Source organism: Montipora capricornis, chromosome 2, assembly GCF_036669925.1.
Source record: "Montipora capricornis isolate CH-2021 chromosome 2, ASM3666992v2, whole genome shotgun sequence".
NCBI classification, from domain to species: Eukaryota; Metazoa; Cnidaria; class Anthozoa; order Scleractinia; family Acroporidae; genus Montipora; species Montipora capricornis.
Genome location: NC_090884.1, coordinates 10173782 through 10194756, shown reverse-complemented (window position 1 = coordinate 10194756; position 20975 = coordinate 10173782). Strand labels below are relative to the sequence as shown.

Sequence of the window (20975 nt, the reverse complement as noted above, 5' to 3'; positions counted from 1 at the left end):
ATCTTTACCCAGGTTTGACCAAAAAACAGCATGGCAGTCCCCCTTTAAGTATGTATGTAAACTTTTTCCCAGCTTTTTGATACCCAAAAATTTGTTCCCTTGTTTCCTAAAATATTTTGACATTGTTCCCCCTTTCCTCATTTCAAATTAGCCATGTTCTCTTCTTCCCCCAAACCCATGGGAGGGCATCATTTGTATATCTTTTTTTCCTTTCATAGTTTTGTGGCTTCCGTCTTTTGCACAAACAGAGTATTTGGCCTTTCGACTGTAGAAAAGGAGAAAAGGACTGAAATGTTGATCCTGTTAAATGAATGAATGAAGAAATAGATGAACGGGAGAAGTGATCCTCGTACTTATCTGGAAAATTAAACAGACAGTTTCTGTAATTTTGTGCCTTTGGTATTACAGGAAATGTATGGCACAAACTTTGTTCAATAAAATAATTTATACAATAACCATTTTCTCCAACTTTATTCTACCGCACCTGTGAGCGCATATCTTCTGTCTTGGAAAATGAAAAACCCAAAATTGCACATCATGAATACTTTTCATCGTTTTGAACTTCCAGATGTCACAAACTTTTAAATTTATCTCCATCTTGCACGGATTACCCATGATGCACTCAAGAGCGTGAAGTCGTCCAGATAGTTACAAGGAACGCCTTCATCTATAACCCGCAGTTCAAAGATGCACAATTAATTCGAACTAAGAAATGTATTTTTTCGATCAAAACACGTGGCCATATCGAGGAAAAAAACCGAGTGTTTCAATGCAGTAGTCGAACCTAGGAACTCCCCGATTTCTAGTTCGTACGCCGGACTTCACTGAACCATTGAAGTCTTGAGCACAAGGCTAATCAACTTGATTAATTCATCGGACTGAATGTATTTTTCTTCAATGGAAAATCAGGGATTCCCGCAAAAAAGTCCTTCAGTTGCAGGAGTCGAACCGACGACCTTCTGAAGGCCCGGCACTGAGCTATAAGAGAATGGTAAAAGCTTGACCATCACACTATCCTCGTCTGATTAATGAATTTGTTCAACTGTTAGTAGATCATTTCACCGGCATCGCAGGGGGTCATGGGTTCGAATCCCGTTGGAGCCACCTGAATTTTTCAGGTGTTTATAATTAGAGACAATTGCTTAAATTGTCCAGATAAGTTTCCCTGCTAGAAGAGTTCTCTCTTTTTGTGCGTTCGCTGGGTCGAAACTCACTGTGTTGAGCATGCGCGGCGGTTACTCAGCAACCGAATCGTCACGTGATACTTCATCTTATGTGGGCTAACTTAATAACAGCGGAATTACTGTAAAGGAATGCGCGAGACACAGCGGTTTGAACAGTGCCGTCCAACGTTGTGGACAGCGGTTGGATCAAAGCGAGTTTCGACGCATGGCACAGGCCTCTACAATTTACTTTGTAGCTCCACCCGTTACTAGGAAGGCTGTGGGTTCCAATTAAGTCAGAGATTGAGAATTTTTCTGAGGCCGAAAACATGTTTAGTCTAACTTCTTTCTGAAAAACACAGTTTTCTTTAACTGACAACAGAAGGTTCTAAGGAATTTAATTTTCTGTTTATTAGTACCTTCGCTTTGGTTGAATTCAATTCTTTTTCAGTTTAAATTACACTTATAGTGGTCTTAAGTCTTGGATAAAAACATACATCCAAAAAATTTACACCAAGGCTAGCTTCTAACCTATTAACTCCCAAATTCTACACAAGCAGTGAACTAGAAAACACTGATGGAAATTGTTTAGTTTTCGATTAAACTATGACAACGCTGACATTAAACTAGATTGAATCATACATATTTCTTCAAAGCTACGGATTTACAAATAATCCTAGAATTCAGTGAACATGGTAAAGTTTGAATAATTTATAGAGAAGCCATCGAATGGCTTTCTCCCTAGCCTCAGTGCAAGGAGTCTACTAGTTTTCGCAATGCCAGCGGCGTAGCCGCAGGTCTCATGGGAGTGGCGAAGCTGCGAAAGACGATCTAAGCGCGATTGTGTTATAAATAAATAAATAAATAAATAAATAAATAAATAAATTCGTTTATTTAACTCTCGCAGTCAAGGACTGTATTACGTATACAGTGTTGGTCAGAGCAATACATAGTACAATTATGAAAATAGAAATAGAAATAGAAATAGATAGCAAGAAACAATACAATTGATACAATAGACCTTTTCGGCTTGTATATTTTGTTTTCCCAATACAGATCATATGATAATACTCAGGAGGTTTGGTCTTTTGTTTTGTTCATTAAAATGAGGGCATGCAAGCATGAATATGCCTGCATGCACTCTTTTTAATGAACAAAACAAAGGACCAAGCCTCCTGAGTATCATCACATGGTCTTTATTGGGAAAACAAAATGTACAAGCCGAAAAGGTCTATTGGATTTACTATTACGTTGACGCAGCAGTCGCATATTTCAAACTAACGTAGCCTGCTCGCAGGCGGTTGGATGGTCGAAAAAACCGGAATTCGTAATAAGGTCGCCATCTTGGATTCGCGCGGCCGGGTCTGGGCCGGGTTGAGGGTCGGGAGGGGGCGGGGAGAGGAGAGAGAGAAAGAGAGAGTTTTTCTCTCTCCTCTCCCCGCCCCCCTCCCGACCCTCAACCCGGCCCAGACCCAGCCGCGCGAATCCAAGATGGCGACCTCATTACGAATTCCGGTTTTTTTGACCATCCAACCGCCTGCGAGCAGGCTAACACTAACGAAATTACCGAAACGATTAGTTTTCGTCACCAAAGTGGCATTAGGTTTAGTTCTTAGATTGTAATGAGAGGACTGGCTAATTATGCGTTTATGTATAAGCGGATGCAGCGGGTTTTCCGGGGAAACTTTCAGTACAAACTTTGTGCATGCTGTTGTTCTACGCTCCTGAAGGGTAGGAATACCAGCCCTGGTTAACACATTCACATAAGGAATAAGGGGGAATATAATGGCTAAAGCGCGCCTCTGAATCCTCTCCAGATCTTGTGACAAATATTTGGGAAGGTTGGCGAAAACGACACCGGCGTACTCCAAAATAGAGCGCACGAGAGAGCAATAGATGCTAACAAGGTCTCCTTGTGGAAAACCGCATTTCTTAAGTTGCCTGATTGCGTAGAGGTTAGCTCTCTTCACTAAGCGCTCGCAGTGAGCAGCCGATGAGAAGTCATTAGAGATATACACACCGAGTAGCTTAAATGATGTCTCTTCCTCGATATAGGTGCCACCGGTGACAATGGGTTGGAGCTCACAGCTATTATAGTGAAGAAAGTTAACACGCATCTCTTTACATTTTACCGGATTAAGCTGCACGTTGTTGTTACTAGCAAATTCTTGAACATCCGAGACGATGTGGCGCATTATTGATGGTGAATTCCTGGGTATTACTTCCATTATTGTAACATCGTCAACAAACTTCGCTCTCAGGCTCCAATTGTTAACAAGCTCATTCACCATTACTGCAAAAAGCATGAGCGCTAGTTTTGTGCCTTGAGAGATGCCCCCATTGAGGGTTTTAGGCGGAGATGCAAACGAACCAATTTGGACAAACTGTGATCTATCTAGTAGGAAAGCAGCGACCCACCTTACTAAAATAGGGTGCACGTCGAATCGAGATAACTTTGATAATAGTATCTTGTGGTCAATCAAGTCAAAACCCTTTCTGAAGTCGGCAAAAAAGAACCGGATAGTATAATTGCCTCTGTCTAGTGCTTCGAGGGCTAGGTGGAGCAGAAAAACTAGGGCTTGATCTGTAGATCGCCCAGTGGCTGTAAATTGTTTACTATCTACTTTAGGAAGTAGTTTCGGCAGTATTCTAGACGAAGTGAAACTTTCTAGCACTTTGGAAATTTGGCAAGTTAAAGAAGCAGGTCTTAAGTCAGTATCTATAGCTCTCGGTGGTCTTTGCTTCGGAATGGGATTGACAGCTGCCGACTTGAGCAGAGGCAGGAGGTAGCCCTCTCGTAGCGATGCATTGTAAATCGCAGCGATGACAGGTGCGAGTTCGAAGGAGAAGGTCTTTAATATGTAGAAATCCCATCAGGGCCTCTTGCTTTCCTCAGCTTGATGGACCGTAAGGCAATGTCGGCTTCCCGCAACGAGACATACAGGTCAGCTGGTATCTCAGACGCTTCCACAGAGTTCCCAAGGACATCGTCAGCAGTGAGAGGGTCAAAGTCCGAAGTCAGGCTGCAGAAGAAGGTGTTAATTCTTTCGCACAGCGACGTGATTGACTCGGACTTATCAATGAGTTGGCGGTACCATTTACCCTCAGCACTCGAGACACCAGATAGGTTTCTTACTTCTTTCCACCAACGCGCGACATTTGTGTGTTACTTCGAACCTTCGCTCCTCGGATGCCTGAGGGCTGAGGCTGCCACAAAAAAACTGACATTTGCGACCCCGTGCACAGGCTACCTGTTATCCAAACCGAAAACAATAGACTGAACAAAAGCAACGATTGACTTGACCTTGAAAACAATAGAAGATTCTACAACAGCAATCAAGAGCCAGTTAACACCGGACTTTCACGTGACGTCACGGCGGCCATGTTGGTGTCCCTAGACAAAGGAACGACAGCCACGTTGGTTTTTTAAACTGATCCAACGGGAATTTCGGAGCTCTATTGTCATGCAAACGTTTTCTTTTGTTTCGGTGAAAACAATCTATGCAACCCAACGGAATGATATTTCCAGATATTTGAAGTCATACATTTCTACTGCGCAACTGAAAACTTAGTTCTGCGTAGTTAGTACTGCGGAAATGAAATTTAAATGCTGGGCAGGTTATCGCAGTTAGTTGAGCAACTTCGGCAGTGGCAAAGGACTAAGCCTCAAAAAATCCAGGCTCTTGGACGGGATTCGAACCCATGACCGCGCGATTGCGCTACACTTGTTTTAACGACAGAGCTGTCAGGTGTTGGGAGCTCAGCTCCTTGTATCGAATTGCGCGTGCGTCTAATTACGTAAGTGCAACTGGTCGCTTCTGTGCCATGTTTCTTTTGAAATGTAACTTTTTATATTCTTCAGATGAAATGACGGTGAACAAGATTTATGACTTAATGTAATCTCCCTATAAACAAACTATTTACATTTTTCACAATTTTGGCGATTTTTCAATCTGGAACTTGGTTATCTGCTTGTTACCAGGGAGCCAAGGTAAAAGACACAAAGCAAAACTCTCTTAATAAAAAAGGGGATTTCGCGGAGATAATATGGTGGCTCAATTTTCCCTTCCAGGTCCGTTTTCCTTTTTCGTTCACCAGGCAGTTACTAGCTTTGCTTAAAGAGGTTTTTCTTCCATTTTGTGAGTCACGCTGTTCTATATCCTTTCACCTTTCACAATGTTCATGACGGTCAGCTTCAATACTGATGGTTCCTACAACAGAATAAATGCATCGTTAGTTTGAATATGAAGCTGTGCCCGACCACAAAACTTCAGGTTGAACCCATCAACCTCAGGTTGTCTGATAATGTTCAGCAGAACGAATTGGAAAGTTCTTAACTGCGAAAAAGGGAAATTAGAGGTAAAAGAGCGAATCCCTGTGGCTCGTGATAACCATTCTAAATTAATATTTAGACCATAAATTTTCAATGTTCTCTCCTAGCCGCCACACCGTTCACACAATAGGCGATTTGCAGGATTGCGTCATTTTACTACGGAGACCAGAATCTTTGTCAAATATTTTGTTATTCAGATTTTTCTTCTCTCCTGGGAAAAAAAGAAACAATTGTTTAAATTTGCCAATCGAGTTTGGCACGTGAGCGCTAGAGCAAGTCAGTAAGTAAGTAGGTAATTAAGTCCGACGGACAGTATATGACAGAAAGTTTAAGTTGCGAGAAAAAAAAAGTTTGATTTCCAAGACGTTCACACGGGCAGTGGGCGTACTTGATCCCCCAAAAACATCACGCCAGCGATTCCACTGAGGCGCGATTAAACCATGTTGTGTTGGACCGCCATGATAAAGTTAACATGAGTCACGCAGTTTCGATCAATCAAGGTTACTTACTTCCCTTTTTACCGAAGAACATAAAAAAAAGCATCAGACTTTGTCTGTCTGTTTATCATGGTTTAATTCTCTTGGCGGAGCTCAACGAGAAAAAGGCTCGCGTATCTTTTTCTTAAGACTACGAGTAAGGTTACTGTTTCTATATTGAACTTGTTATTGAAAATTTCACGCGGCAGTTCAAACCTATCTCAAGCTCTTAAATTGGTTGCCCATGACATGTGCCCAAACCAGTTAATCCAGAATCCGCCTATTTCCGGATCCGGCTACAAGAATTCCGAATTACGTAAATGAAAATCACAACCCTGTCTTATAGGAGCTGGAATTCATCGATGTGGAATCCAATATTCGTAGTACGGTAAAAGAACTATCTAAAATGGGATGATAAACACGACTCGTGTCTCATTACACCACAGCTAAGTGAGAGTAATTTAAGCGTTGAATTTGTGCAATGTTTAAACAAATCAATCCTTTTTCTCTACCGTAGATGATTTTAATTGAAATCGCAAGGAAAAGTTTAGGTCAAGACCCAATGTGCTTACTGTTCTCTTGTCACCCATCTTCTTGGCTTGGCGCGAGAGTGCTGAAGATTAATCAGGTAGAAGTAGAGGGTCTCGTAAAAGACTCGGTTCTCTTTCTAACCGCCAAATCTAGTCTATACTTCTGCTTACTTAACTATTAGAGGGTACTGTGAAGTGCTAGTTTTCTACCCATATAGACCATGTGAGCGTTAACCCTACTAAGGGAATTGGGCCCACACAAGGACAGAGAAGAACTCTGAGCAGGATGGGAATTGAACTCATGACCTTCGGGTCAGATCACCGCTGCTCTACCAACTGAGCTACAAGGTCAGACGGGAGCAGGTCGTGGGAATTTAAGATGTATAGTACGCCACGCCCTTCGCTTGAATTGAACGGAATTTACAATACATTTAAGCTAAAACTCACACCGTAGGAAAAGAGAGGCTTTCAACAGAGTGATGCAAAACCCAAACCGTAAACTAACTACTTTGAACCACCGAAACAAACGCAGCCAGTGCCAAGCACTGGAAAACGCGCGTATTGGAGTCCACATTTGGGTTTAATTTAAGAATCGCTGATTGGCTGATAAGGTGGCGTGAGATTTTCAAGCCAATGATCATGCGCAGTACCGAGAAATGAAGATCATCGCAAAAATTACTTGCAACCAACACCAGGAATAAAATTGCCCAAAAGTACTTATACACCACCCACGTCAGTTTCACTGTGCAATCCAATTCTTTGTCTCCAAGAGCTCGAGCGTTCACAACAAGGACGCTTGACACTTTTGCATTAAAAACTAAGCTCCACCTTTATTCTTCCGTTTTCAGCTCCAAAGACACCCGTCACTGGCTTCTTAGGGATTTCTACGAGAGAAGAATACTCTGTTAAACAATACAGGTTACTTGAAGCATGAAACCGGCGTTCGCTTCGGTTGAACCGAAACATCCCTATCCATTTGACTAAGTTGTTGTTCCTACAAGCCACTATCAAAAATATCATAATACTCTTTGTTTGTCCTTCCAAGTTTTGCATAAGCATTGTTTTTGTTTTCTCTTGCGACCCTTTTAGGTCCCAAGATAAAGTGGAAACAATGCTCATGCAAAATTCTGGAGAGACAAACAAAGAGTATTATGGCATTCTTGATAGTGAGATAGTAAACAGAACAAACTCTGTATGAAAACTGGGGGGGGGGGGGGAGGGGGTGGTGGGGGTGCAGAACAAATCACCTGTATACGCATAATTAACTACTATTCACCGAAGTGGAGGCGGCTGGTGGCGGATATTTACCAGGCCGCAAAGCGGCAAGGTAAATAACCACCACTAAAATAACGAAATGAAACCTACCATGAGCTGATTGCCACCGTTCAATCGCTGGTGCAGTGGATGGATGCATGAGATTGTTGTCCACAGGACAACAGAGTCTCATGGGTTTTAATGAGGTGGTTTTTCCGTTCACAACTTGCTTCTGACTCGTAAATGGGTCTTGCAACCCCTCTCCGTAGATACGTTCAACTAAATGATTACATGATGAGGATATCGCGTGTTTCATTTTGCATGCTTTTGTTTGTAAAGGCCGTGTACTCTTTAGCTAAAAAAAGTGCGTTCAAATGAATGAAACATGAAACATGTAGAAACAGGTGCCTCTTAGCTATTACCCGGTGCACTATCTAAACTGATTTTTCGAAGGGCGAATTGTTTCACATTCCTTGTCACGTACTACCAAAATCTTACATTCAAACTGCTCCGTTCTCAAAACAAAGAACGCTATCGAGCTGAAACTTGCCGTACGTTTTTGATTAAGGTTTTTTGATTAAGGTGCTACACTTTATCAAGGTTACAAAATTGTGCGTATGGATCTATTTCCCACCGCAACGAAGCGTCTGACAAAGTGCTTGAAATCTTTCCGCTGAATACGGTCTTTGTTCGCTTGTTGACTTGAAGCAAATCGGTATCGCTTCCAAGAAAGAGGCGCAGGATTTTTTATTTTAAAATGTTTTAAAATATAATGCGAGGGAGATGCACTTACGCCGTTGCGTGGCATATGATGTCATCTTTGATATGCGCAGAGCTTGGAATTTGCAAGTACAGTGTTTTAAGAGCGACGTGATAACGGTTGCTCTCGTCTTGGAAATTTAACGGCCGGGAAACGATTTTCTTGGCTAGATTGCAGAATACCCGGCCCACAAAATATGTAACTTAAAAAATTGCTCCCATAGTGCCGCAGTCGTGTTGTAATGCTGAGCCCGCAATCCTACAGCCCCGTAGTCGTCAGTCGTCCTAAGTACTTCATGTATCCCCTATTATAGTGTATTTAAATTATAATGTATTCCCACGCGTATATTATAATAATAAATAATAATAGAGAGATTAAGCATGACGTTTACGCCAAACGGCAAACGTCGGAGTGAAATTAGGGTTTTGCCAAAGATGGAAGAACCCTGCTTGATATTAGCTCATTTCTGTCCTGTTAGCTCCATATATCAAGCAACTTCTCAAAGGAACGAGACAAGTTAAAATGAGATAATTTTCACTCTTTTATGACATGCAGGAGCCTGCCGTTTCCCGTTGGTCGTAAACGTCATGCTTAATCTCTCTAATCAGTCGTGTTGCAATCCCGCAGTCGCCAAAATGAATAACAACTCTGTTGGCTAAAAGTCTTACTTGGTTAACTACACTTTTCACGAGATCGTGTAAAGAAGAAAGCACTCGTTACTGATTAAGCCTAAGCGCTCGTTTCAGTGATTAGGTCTAAGTATTCTCGTAAATTTTTAGCTTTCATTTTGCGGTTCAGTTAAGCACACTTTTCACGACATCGTTTTGCCCTTGACTCACTCAGACTTCATTATTCTACTACGACGGCAATGCGGTAGCAGTCGTTCAACTAACTCAGACTTCATTATTCATCGACTACGGCACAGCGGTAGCAGTCGTTTACCTAACTTAATTGCATTATTTTGTTTGGTCACTGCGGGACCCCAGGAGCAAAAGACTTGTGCCGTTCAAAGTGGGCCGGGTATTCTGCAATCGCGCCATTTTCTTTTAGCATGAAAAAGGATTCAGGGGTTGATGGGGGAAAATCTGATATAATCGTGTTGGCATAACTTTTACAAGATTTGGTGGCTCCTAAAAGAGCCGTTGGTTTTGGCGGTAAACTTGGTGACTTTACTTGCTGCTTGTGTACTTGGTGACAGCTTTGGTTCCTTCACTAACAGCGTGTTTCGCCAGTTCACCGGGCAAAAGCAGCCTGATGGCGGTCTGGATCTCGCGAGAGCTGATAGTTGACTTCTTGTTGTAGTGAGCCAGGCGGGAAGCTTCGCCAGCGATGCGCTCGAAGATGTCGTTGACGAACGAGTTCATGATGCCCATGGCTTTGCTGGAGATACCAGTGTCAGGGTGAACTTGTTTCAACACCTTGTAGATGTAGATTGCATAGCTTTCCTTTCTCGTCTTTCGCCTTTTCTTGTCACCAGTGGCGGCCTTAGCCTTACCAGCTTTCTTCTCGCCTTTCTTTCCTGCAACTTTCGGTGCCATATTTCGCTCAATAGGGTTCGACTTGAATCGAATGATAACGCTATGTGAATGACTTGCTATTTATAATAAAACAAAGATGGGATCAATTAACATAAGGATCGAAATCGTCGATTTTTTATTGGTTCATAACTTCAGGTTGGCCAAAGGTCAACATAGTTCCGTTTTCAAACAAAAGCACTTGTGATATGAAAAATTGATTGGTGCGTTTCGATCCGACTGGAATATTGTCTTGCGTATAAATTTCCCTGTTGCTATCAATCGACATTTATTTCGCTAAGTGTTTGTAGACTCGAAGCTCACAGAAAAATGTCTGGTCGCGGTAAAGGAAAAGCAAAGGGCACCAAATCTAAGAGCCGCTCATCCCGAGCGGGACTTCAGTTCCCTGTCGGTCGTATCCATCGACTTCTCCGCAAAGGAAACTACGCTGAACGAGTTGGCGCCGGAGCTCCAGTGTACCTAGCCGCTGTGCTCGAATATCTCAGCGCCGAGATCCTCGAATTGGCGGGCAACGCTGCTCGCGACAACAAGAAAACCAGAATCATTCCCCGTCACCTTCAGCTCGCTGTCCGAAATGACGAGGAGTTGAATAAACTACTTGCTGGTGTAACCATCGCGCAGGGAGGTGTGCTGCCAAACATTCAAGCTGTCCTTCTGCCCAAGAAAACCGAGAAGAAGGCAAAGGCTTAAAGAAGCTCACAAGACGACAAAAACGGCTCTTTTAGGAGCCACCAAATATCGAAAGTCATCACCAACATGTTCAAAACATGCATTACTAGTCTCAAATAAAATGTTCAGAGTATTTGGAGTAGATTTTGGTTCTTTCTCATACAAAAATAAAATAAACTTCAATTATTAAATGTGGCACAATTATATTCTGCTCCAAAAAAGTTCTTGACAAGATAGACACAAGTTCCTGCTTTTTGCCGTAACATTCGATGGCAAATTTCTCAGCTCATTTACATTTGAATTTGCGCGCCGAAAAAAACGTTCAGCGATATCGTCTTATTCTTAACGATTAATCGAATGTCATTGTTCATGGCTATCAGTGCACAGCCAAGCAAAACAAAAGATTTTTCCATAAACTCAACCGCAAACAATCGAGTAAACTGATCGCATCTGTTGGAAATGAGTCCGAAATAAAGCCTGCTTCGCACTTTGTGCAATAAGCACAAGCATAAGCATGAGAAAAATAGTGTGGGAACGGCCGTAAAATAAGCAGATGCACAAGAAAAGGACATTTTTCTTTCCTTGTGCTTTTGCTTATCTCACGCTTGTGCTTATTTCACAACTGGGACCGGCGTGAGTGAAAGTAAAGACAAGCTCGACGATTCGCACGCCATCTTGAGTCTTACTACATCTGCGCTTGTATAAGCCAAGTTTTGCTCGGCTTCTTTCACTGTGAGAACGTTGCTAAACTCATCCTTGTGCTTATCGCTTAAGTGGGAACCGGGCTTAAGTGCCTATTCGGAGGAGTGCGTTACGGCTCCCTCCGAAGTAAAAGAAAAGAAAAAACAAAAGAAGCACTAGTAAACCAAAAGTCCCAAAACTGCCGGTGCAAGAGTAAGAGGAGCTTTGTGCAAATTTATCAAAAGGGAATAAGAGAAAAATATCTCCAAAATATCGATAAAGCCAACGAAGTAACTCCCGGACACAATCCTACCAACTATTTCCATTTAAAAGACGTATGATATTAACTGAGTATGAAATATAATTTCTCGTCTTTGGAGTGGATTTTAGTTCTTTGTCACACAAAAATAAAACATACTTGCACATTTATATTTTCTGTGCTGAAACAGTTAATAACAAGACACACGAATTTATTTGTAGTGACAACACGCTGCTGTCTTCGATTGCAAATTTCTCGGCTCGTTCACATTTGAATTTGCGCACCGAAAAAACGCGCGCGTATTACAAACATATATTCAAGCCGTAAGACACTCAACTACAGCGTTTGATTGTTAACGATTATTGAACTCCATGTTAAAAATGAAAACATCCTCGCAGATAAGATTAATATCCCTAAAAAAAACCAAAACGAAAACCGGAATATTTTATTTTGCTGTCGGCAGTTCGCGTCACGTATTTGCATATGGCATAGTGTCACGGGCACCCAACGTCAATTTTCGGAAAATATCTTGTTCGGAAGACGATTTGAGATCCAGAATTTTTGGAACATTTGTTGTAAAGGCCTGGCTTGCCTGCCTGTCCAAGGATTTTCGAACATCTAAAACATGGTATAATTGCCAATTTTTAACGGATTCTTACCCTAAAAAGGTCACCTAGAATTGAAGTTTTGATCCCTATATAAATTTTCGCATCACTAGACCGAACAGATGAAAAAATTTTCAAGCAACGTAGTTAACTATGGTAGCAATGAGAAGAGCCTCTCTGAGGCTGCAGATGACAGTTGGATAGGCAAGATTTTCTTGCATGCTTTTGCCCAATTTGGAATTTTTCTTACTATTATGCTGGCGTAATGCTCCATGCTCATGCCTCACTATGCTCAAAATTATGCCGGTGACATAATGTGGGCAACCCTAACTGTCATCAAGTTTAGCCGTAAAATAACCGCTAAATATAGGAGTTCAAAGGATATTGAGGAAAACTTTAGCCGTTCATTTAGTGCTAAGTTACTCGGGTAGGTTAATGTTTGAGAGTTTTGCGTAGGATATTTAACCGTAAAATAAAGGCTAAATATTAGCGTTCGTTGCAAAATTCGCTTCACCCTTAAACGAAGATATAACATCTTGCGCACAAGGTATGTTCAAAATGGGACAACGGTTTTCCATGGCGCTTATACCGTTCTCTTGAAGGAACATTTTGTATCGTTTTGTTTTAATATGGCTGTCATTGCACGGCCAAGCGAAACAAGTGGTTCGAGATTTTTACAGAACCGCGCACAATAAAATAAGCTGATCACACCTGTTGAAAATTAGACCGGTAAGGAATAAGTATCGATAAGTTATTAAAAATGACGGGAAACCACGAAATAGATGTCTTCTTTGAGGTAGATATAAATAGTAATTTAAACCGCCGTCATAACAAAGAGGAGCTTAAATAATGCAAACCAAGAGAAAAGATATACTAAAAACCCAGTATTTATTGGTCATGACTTTTGTGAGATTTGGTGGCTCCTAAAGGAGCCGTTTGTTTCTTAGTGTGGCGCCAGTGTCATCTAACCGCCAAATCCGTAAAGTGTGCGTCCTTGGCGTTTCAGAGCGTACACAACATCCATGGCTGTGACAGTCTTGCGCTTGGCGTGCTCCGTGTACGTTACTGCATCACGGATGACATTCTCAAGGAAAACCTTGAGAACACCGCGTGTTTCTTCGTAGATCAAACCAGAGATTCGCTTGACACCGCCTCGGCGAGCTAGACGACGAATTGCTGGCTTGGTGATACCTTGGATGTTATCACGAAGAATCTTTCGGTGACGCTTAGCGCCTCCTTTTCCAAGACCTTTGCCTCCTTTACCTCGACCAGACATCTTAATAGCGATTTGAAGAACGAGAGAATAACATCTGCAAGAAGATTCTTTCAATTTATATGGACAAGTATGGCCTCTCAGAAAACAAATGCATTCTTATTTCTAATTGGATAAAAAGAACAATTACGCCAAAGGTACAAGGGTCAAATGCTCATCAGCTTTGGATGCATTTTCGGAACATTCGACTATCTGCAATTTCTGTGTGGCAAAAATCTCCTGCTCGGGTGAAAATGATAGCTAACGGATCCACTTAATTTATTTAAACTCTTATTAAACCTTCTTACTGCTTTTAAGCTATGATAATAAAACAATCAGCTATGTTTCGCGTATAAACTTAGCTTGGAGTTAACACCGGATCGAAAATTTTCTATGATTTGGGCTCAACCAATCAAGTTACTTTTAAAACCAATCAGAATCAAGCGCGCCAGATATAAAATCAAAGTTACAATTTCTTACTTTATCCCTCAACGTTTTCGTTCAAGGAAAGATGGCTCGTACCAAGCAAACTGCACGTAAATCCACTGGTGGAAAAGCTCCACGCAAAACAACTCGCAACCAAAGCGGCTCGCAAGAGCGCCCCCGCAACTGGAGGAGTCAAAAAACCTCATCGTTACAGGCCTGGAACAGTCGCTCTTCGTGAGATCCGTCGCTACCAGAAATCCACCGAGCTGTTGATCCGCAAGCTGCCATTCCAGCGTCTTGTGCGTGAAATCGCTCAGGATTTCAAGACCGATCTACGTTTCCAGAGCTCTGCTGTCATGGCTCTTCAAGAGGCCAGCGAAGCTTACCTTGTGGGTCTCTTTGAAGACACCAACTTGTGCGCCATCCACGCCAAGCGCGTCACCATCATGCCCAAGGATATTCAGCTGGCCCGTAGAATCCGTGGAGAGAGAGCATAACTTACTTCCACCGTCCACAATAAAAACGGCTCTTTTAGGAGCCACCAATCAATAAAAGCAATAACCAACATTCTTAACGAAACAAGAAATTCAAATCAAACCTATCTATATGTCAAATGTCTGTATCCCACTAACTATCGGCTAAGTATCATTGCCCTTTGATGCTCCGGTAAATTCGAACGCACAAATTGTCCGCAATACAGAAGCAAAATGTCAGGCTGCTGTCTTGCCCAACTCAACTCAATTTCACCCGATATTTGCACGACTGTTGCACCTCAGAGCCCAAAAATTTCAAAATAATATCAACTTGCAAGTAATCTAAAATAAACTAAAATAATTAAGTAAGGCCAGAAACCAGAGTTTCGAAATAGAATGTGGCCAACGGACTACAAGCCACTAGAAAATTTTCAGCAAGACCCAGATGCACGCGGAAATACATGTTTCACAATATTACTTCCTTCATTACATGGTACAGTATATTCTGTAATAAGTGCACAATATGATCTAAATCATAAAAGTCGAATTTTCAAATTTCCTTATATTAATGACGTGAATCAAACCCGTTAAATAATATGCACGCAGAAAGGACGACAATTTGGCGCAATATACTCTTACAATGTTTATGCCTTATCAATTTGATTTGTACATTCTGGCACTAAAGTTAAAGTAAATGTATGGCCGTTCGCTTAAGTGCATTTTGAAAGTGAACTAAAATTGCGTAACGACCAGCATAAATGGATTCTTTATGAGGCTCCGTTGCAACTGTGTTATCACTGCTCTGTTCGTCCAAAAAAACGAAAGCGGGGACACACACACAAAAGATATATGCCAGAAGGGTAGCCATGACGACTTTAAGATGAAAAAACGAGACATTTGTTGATACTTAAATCTTCGAACAGATGACTCCACCGTTCACCACTTGGATCAATGGCGACCTACAAGGCTTGTCTTTCTTGTGTCATTTTCAGCGGAAAAAGCACATTTAAAATGAGGTTGACTGTTCTATTTTATTACACCTACGCGTTGAGTAGAAGTTATTCTTTCAATTTAAGTCTATAAAATACAGAAACACGAATTGCAAAGAAATAAATTCACCCCAAAGAGAAAAAGGTCTTCATAAACTACCAACTCTAGAACAACAAAAGCTAAAAATCTCACTCTTCTCTTCAACAAGTTCTCAAGCGCTGTCAATAAACATTTGGCCAAAGGGATAAATGTTAGAGTTAAGCCGTTTTACTTGTCAGAACTAAAGTTTTAATGGCGCTTTTCTATACAGAAAGCCGAGGGAATAAACACAACTTTGGTACACGCCATGTTAACGCATTGTTTCCACGACGGTCCGCATATGGTGTATTTACTACGCGCGCGCTTGACGGAGAGCATTCGAGTGTTCGATTTGTTCATAAATCTGCCAGAAATTTCGAGATGTCTGATCCAGCACCAGCACCAAAGTCCCCCAAAAAGAAGGTGGCTCCAAAGCCCAAAAAACCTGCTGATCATCCGCCATACTTGGATATGATCAAGGCTGCCATTTCAGCTCTGAAAGAGCGAGGTGGTTCTTCGCGCCAAGCCATCGAGAAATACATCAAGAGCAACTACAAGGTTGGAGAAGTCGGCTCACACCTTAAGATGGCTTTGAAGAGAGGTGCTGCTAGCGGGAAACTTCTGCACACAAAAGGTGTTGGCGCTTCGGGCTCCTTCAAGTTGCCCAAGGTAGAGAAGAAGGAGAAGAAACCAAAGAAGCCAGCTGCAAAGAAACCAGTCGCCAAAGCCAAGAAGCCTGCCGCAAAGAAGCCCGCCGCGAAGAAAGCAAAGAAATCTCCGAAAAAACCCGCCGCTAAAAAGCCTGCAGCGAAGAAAGCCGCAGCCAAAAAGCCAGCAGCCAAGAAAGCCGCAGCCAAGAAGCCTGCTGCCAAGAAAGCCGCAGCCAAGAAGCCTGCTGCAAAGAAAGTGGCCAAAAAACCAGTGAAGAAACCCGCGGCTAAGAAGCCTGCCGCTAAAAAGTCATCTAAGAAGTGAAGAACTTTGCTGTTCACTTGAACTACATAAAACGGCTCTTTTAGGAGCCACCAAATACATGAAAGCAATGACCAACAGATTAACTTGCTCGTTAACTGAAATAATTCAAGTTATTTATGTACTTCGTCCGGTAACACTAAGTCTGAATGATTTATCGGCCCCTTATTCCAAGGGGATATGGCTCTTCGCAAACTTCGCAACATAGACAACCTAGAAACACTACCTTTTCGATGGGGATTGATTTTCTCGACAAAAAGGTTTCATGTAAATTTATAACATGGGTTAATCTTTCGCCACCACCTCTCCTTCTTTCTCTATCAAATAGCAACTTCCGTACCAATCAACGCGTGCGTAGCCTACATTTAAGGCGCACTACTGGCGTAAACGCCATAACAGGAGTTTAGAGACCACACAGAAAATTGGTGCAATGCCAGAGTGCTTTTTTTCTGTACCGATGGAGTTTTTCTCAGAGTAAGAAAAGCAGCTATAATTTTCCAAAAATCGAAAGCGCCCAATGTCCAAGTGAGTTGTTAAACTGTTCCGTTTTTAATTGGACAACAGAGTGAAAAATATCTTGAGCTCTTTTGTCCAGGACTGTAATCATAAAAAAGTGCAGCAGGCAATCACAAGGTCACAAGTCATTGTCTCATCAACAATCAAACAACCTTGAATGCAAACGCTAGTACCTTAGGACTAAACATCCTTTTTAGCCATAATGTTAACATTTTTAGTAACACACTGAGCAGAGGCAAATAGAGCTGGACCTACATGTAGTACTGAAATTATGGACAATGTAAAGACTCACTTAGTGGTCAAGAATAAAACAAGGATTTCTCAGAAAAGATGTGCTAAAATGTCCATCTACGGCAAGCCATAGAATGCAGTATATTGATTGGCTGGACATCAAAAAATCCAATCTTTATTTAAAGAGGGAAATGTTATAACCTGTTACAGTTTTCTAAATTACGGCCCTCTCCAAGCATTAACCCTCCCAACCATGATACACCACAGAAGACAGAACCACAACACCGGGAACTACATGCCCTACAAATAAAGGGCCCTACAAATAAAGGTTCAACTAAAGGGAGGTGGGAAAAACTGCAAGTGTTGATCAGTGCAAGCAAAAACGAACAGTTGGCGCAATCAGTGACACACAGTTTTAAGGTTTACGTATTGCATGATTAAATGGCTTATCTACCTAAAATTAAAGGAGAACAGGGTCAGTGTAACAAAAATTTGTTATATAGCTGAGTTTTTCCCTTAGCAGTGCGTGCTCTCATTGGTTACTTTGAGGTCACATGACATCTAACAATAAAACTGTTTCCCGCCAAAAGACTGAGCAGGAAACAGTGTAAAATCTATGACATCAAGGGCAACAGTGCACTGTTAACCGTGAATGTTGACCGACAACGGCAGTTGCTGTTGCCATTGCATGTTTTTCTTTTTGTGCTATATAACAAATCACTTAATGACTGGTTCCAAGGGAAACAATTTATTTTGTTTCCCTTGAATCTCAATGTTTCCCTCGGCTGCACCTAGAGAAAACATTGAGATTCTCAGGAAACAAAATGAATTGTTTCCCATGCACCAGTCATTAAGTGTTTCTTATTAAACAATAATGTTACCTGGTTAGGAAGAACCTAAATTCAGACACATACCTAACCCAGAGTATGTTCCTTAGGATCATATTCTCCAAGCTCCACTGGAAAAAGAAAAAACTTAAGTTAAATCCTCTGGGAACAAAAAGTTGTTTACACATAATGTTAGATTGTGGAATACAATGTGGATTTTGTAAGAGTACAAAATAAATTTCTTTTAGCAGTTTTCTTGGGTGGAACCATTGGGGGGATTGCTTAGCCAATTTTATGACAGAACTGAATGGGCATAAAACCAGCTTCATTATGATCTTACTATACTACATTGTGTACGTTACAGGTTGAATTAAATTCAAGTTAATTATAATTTCAACCAAGGTTGATTTTGTCAGCCTAGGTCAATTTTTTTCAACCTAGGTTATTATGAACTGTCTAAAAAGGGTTTTCCCTTTTTTAAGGGATGTAACAAAAAAATGGGGCCTAGATTTTTAGGAAAGATAAAAAAATAATTATAAAAAACACCCTCCTCCAACTTTCCCTTGCCTTCCGTTCTTCTTCCACATACCATCTCTCCCTTTTCTTCCCCTCTTCCTTACCACCAACGGACTTTGCCACTTACCTTAAGCTTCCACAACATTACATGCCACTCCAAGGATTCGAACCCTTGCACAAATGGACATCTGAGATTAGTTCTCCGCTGTATTAACTGCTGAGCCATTGAATCAGCAAGTGAAATTGGCTAGACATTTTTCTACCAATGAGTTTAAGCTATTTCCAAGCCTTCACAACCAACCACCGGAGGGGCGGTGGCGTCATGGTTAATGCGCTCGAATCCGGATCGAGTGGTCCGGGTTCGGGGCCTGGCCGGGGACATTGTGTTGTGTTTTTGGGCAAGACATTAACTCTCACAGTGCCTCTCTCCACCCAGCCCCGTTGTTCGAAAGCCGGGTAAACCTAATCCAGGATTAGCTGAACTTTGGTTTCATTTTTTCAACGTTTGGTGAAAATTCTTTTGCTTATTTTTGTTTTTCAAGATTGACTTCCTCTAATGTTAAGTCTTGCCAAATATCAGCATTGAACAGCATTGGGGAGTAGAGAAATAAAACTCCTGGTTAATTTTGAAAAAAGGATGTGGCACGGCTAAATAGAACAACAAAAGATAACCTTAATTTTGCAGTTTAATCAAATAAAAGAACTCATCACCAAACCACTGGTGTCATCATCTTGGAGAAACTGCTTGTAAAAAAAAACATAACCATTCACAGAACAATAATTGCCAAAATGCGGTATGAAGTGGTTTTCAGAATCTCTCAGATGAAAGAAATCAATAAGCCACAAATGAGTTGACAAGTCACAGCTACATCAAATACAGAGCAGGAGAATGGTCAATAATTAAAAAAGTGGATGAGCCAGACATTAAAGGAGAGCGGCGGTGTCTGAATTATGTGCTGCTGAAAATCAATAAAATGGAAAAGGAAACACCCCTTCAACCAAATGTGCTATTTGCGCAAATGTAGAACTGAAGGGGACTGTGCCAAAGCAATCACAAAGTTTGGATTTATCACTACAAACAGACTCAGCAAAAAAAAAAGAGAGCTTTGTAAGACTAACGAGCTTTGTAAGACTAACCACGAACAATGTATTTTCACACAAGTAACTGTCAACTTTAAAACAAGTATTTGGGGTTTTATAAAATACTCATGATTTAAGCGACACTAAGTTCATCCACTCACCTCTAAGGCCAATTTACTTACTAAAATATTACACATACTTGCTAATAATAGATGGGTTTTTGTTGATCTTTTCCTACTTTCAATTTCAATCTTGGCTAGTTTAAAATAAACCTGAAATTAAAATTAACCTGAATTTAAATTTAACTGTAACATGTATATGCAGGGTTTTCAATCAGAATTTTAGTAGGCCGCAAAACCTGAGGAGCCAAAGGTGGTGGAAAATTACCCCGTTTGTGGTACAGTGTAATAGGGAGCTTAAGCCTGCGCATTTTTGACGTGCAGATGGCAACCGGAAGAGAACATTTTGCATGCCAGGACAGTGGTGTCTCCCAGATTTTTTATACTAATCATCTCTAATGGAGAAAAGATACTTAGCAATGTAAATGTGGTTGTGTGAAGACAACTTAAAAGGGAAAACAGCTCACTTCCAGATGCCGTCTGCGTCTTAGAAATGCAGATGCTTAAGCTCCCTAATGCACCTATCAAACTTCAACATCCCCCCGCCCCCGGCATTTGACTATCTTCTGTGCCCAGTAGAAAAAGTCTGCATACGAGCCAAGTGGCCCATCAGGCCGGACCATATCCCGGTTTTCCGTGGCATGAAGCGACTAGGAGTATTTTTACTCCCCCATGGATGGGATGCCAGTCCATCGCAGGGTTACCCCCAACATTTTGCCAGTACCCATTTATACACCTGGGTGGAGAGAGGCACCGTGGGAGTAAAGTGTTTTGCCCAAGAACACAACCAATGTTCCCCGGCCAGGACCCGAACCCTGACCATTCACTCCGGAGTCAAGCACACTAACCATGAGGCCACCATGCCTCCCACTGTGCCTGGGGAGTGGGGAATTTGACCTTTCCCTGTGTGGGGTGGGGAAAATTGAACCTGAAGTGTCAGGGTTTCAAATGATTCTTTTTTGGGCCCCAAAGTCACTAACAGCCATAAAAACACGTGTTTGGACGAGATGGAACATTTTAAGGGAGAGAGATGTAGCATTTGTGATCCATCTGCTTACAAAAAAGGTCTTCAAAAGGTTTATTAAAGATGGCAGGAGCCGACGACACTTGTTCTTTAGTAGGGTTATGACAGAAAAATCCGACAATAGGGTAGGGCATTTGAACACCATTTTTTTGGGCCGGAGGGCGCGGGAATTTGAACCTTCCAATCTTCAAAAGTTCAAATGCCCG

The 20975-nt window shown here is 41.6% G+C and overlaps 4 protein-coding genes across 9 annotated transcripts in view; 1 reads left to right on the top strand and 3 right to left on the bottom strand.

Moving 5' to 3' along the window:
• The window catches only part of LOC138038793 (mucosa-associated lymphoid tissue lymphoma translocation protein 1-like), a gene marked incomplete at its 5' end in the record, with an annotated part of 207274 nt that overhangs the window by 134431 nt on the left and 51868 nt on the right, over positions 1–20975 (bottom strand). The window lies entirely within an intron of this gene.
• LOC138038799 (uncharacterized) overlaps positions 1–20975 on the bottom strand; it is a 212930-nt gene that overhangs the window by 166958 nt on the left and 24997 nt on the right. For 2 of the 6 annotated variants that reach the window (XM_068884854.1, XM_068884858.1), the window contains exons 3-4: positions 7331–7386; positions 5339–5374 (exon numbers count right to left, since the gene is read on the bottom strand). In XM_068884854.1, the coding sequence (XP_068740955.1) occupies positions 5339–5374; positions 7331–7386 (92 nt within the window). Of the gene's footprint in view, positions 1–5028; positions 5375–7330; positions 7387–7867; positions 8089–20975 lie in introns of those variants that run through there. The other 4 variants (XM_068884849.1, XM_068884850.1, XM_068884853.1 and 1 more) reach the window with 3 other exon arrangements.
• On the bottom strand, positions 9125–10094 carry LOC138038807 (histone H2B, gonadal). Its single transcript, XM_068884865.1, has one exon. The coding sequence runs from the start codon at positions 10052–10054 to the stop codon at positions 9686–9688; it is 369 nt and encodes a 122-aa protein (XP_068740966.1). The 5' UTR covers positions 10055–10094; the 3' UTR covers positions 9125–9685.
• LOC138038794 (histone H1-delta-like) lies at positions 15817–16809 on the top strand. Its single transcript, XM_068884845.1, has one exon. The coding sequence runs from the start codon at positions 15866–15868 to the stop codon at positions 16457–16459; it is 594 nt and encodes a 197-aa protein (XP_068740946.1). The 5' UTR covers positions 15817–15865; the 3' UTR covers positions 16460–16809.

Excerpts from the sequence above, each read along its gene's own strand:
- LOC138038807 (XM_068884865.1), bottom strand. The coding sequence starts at position 10,054 with ATGGCACCGAAAGTTGCAGGAAAGAAAGGCGAGAAGAAAGCTGGTAAG.
- LOC138038794 (XM_068884845.1), top strand. The coding sequence starts at position 15,866 with ATGTCTGATCCAGCACCAGCACCAAAGTCCCCCAAAAAGAAGGTGGCT.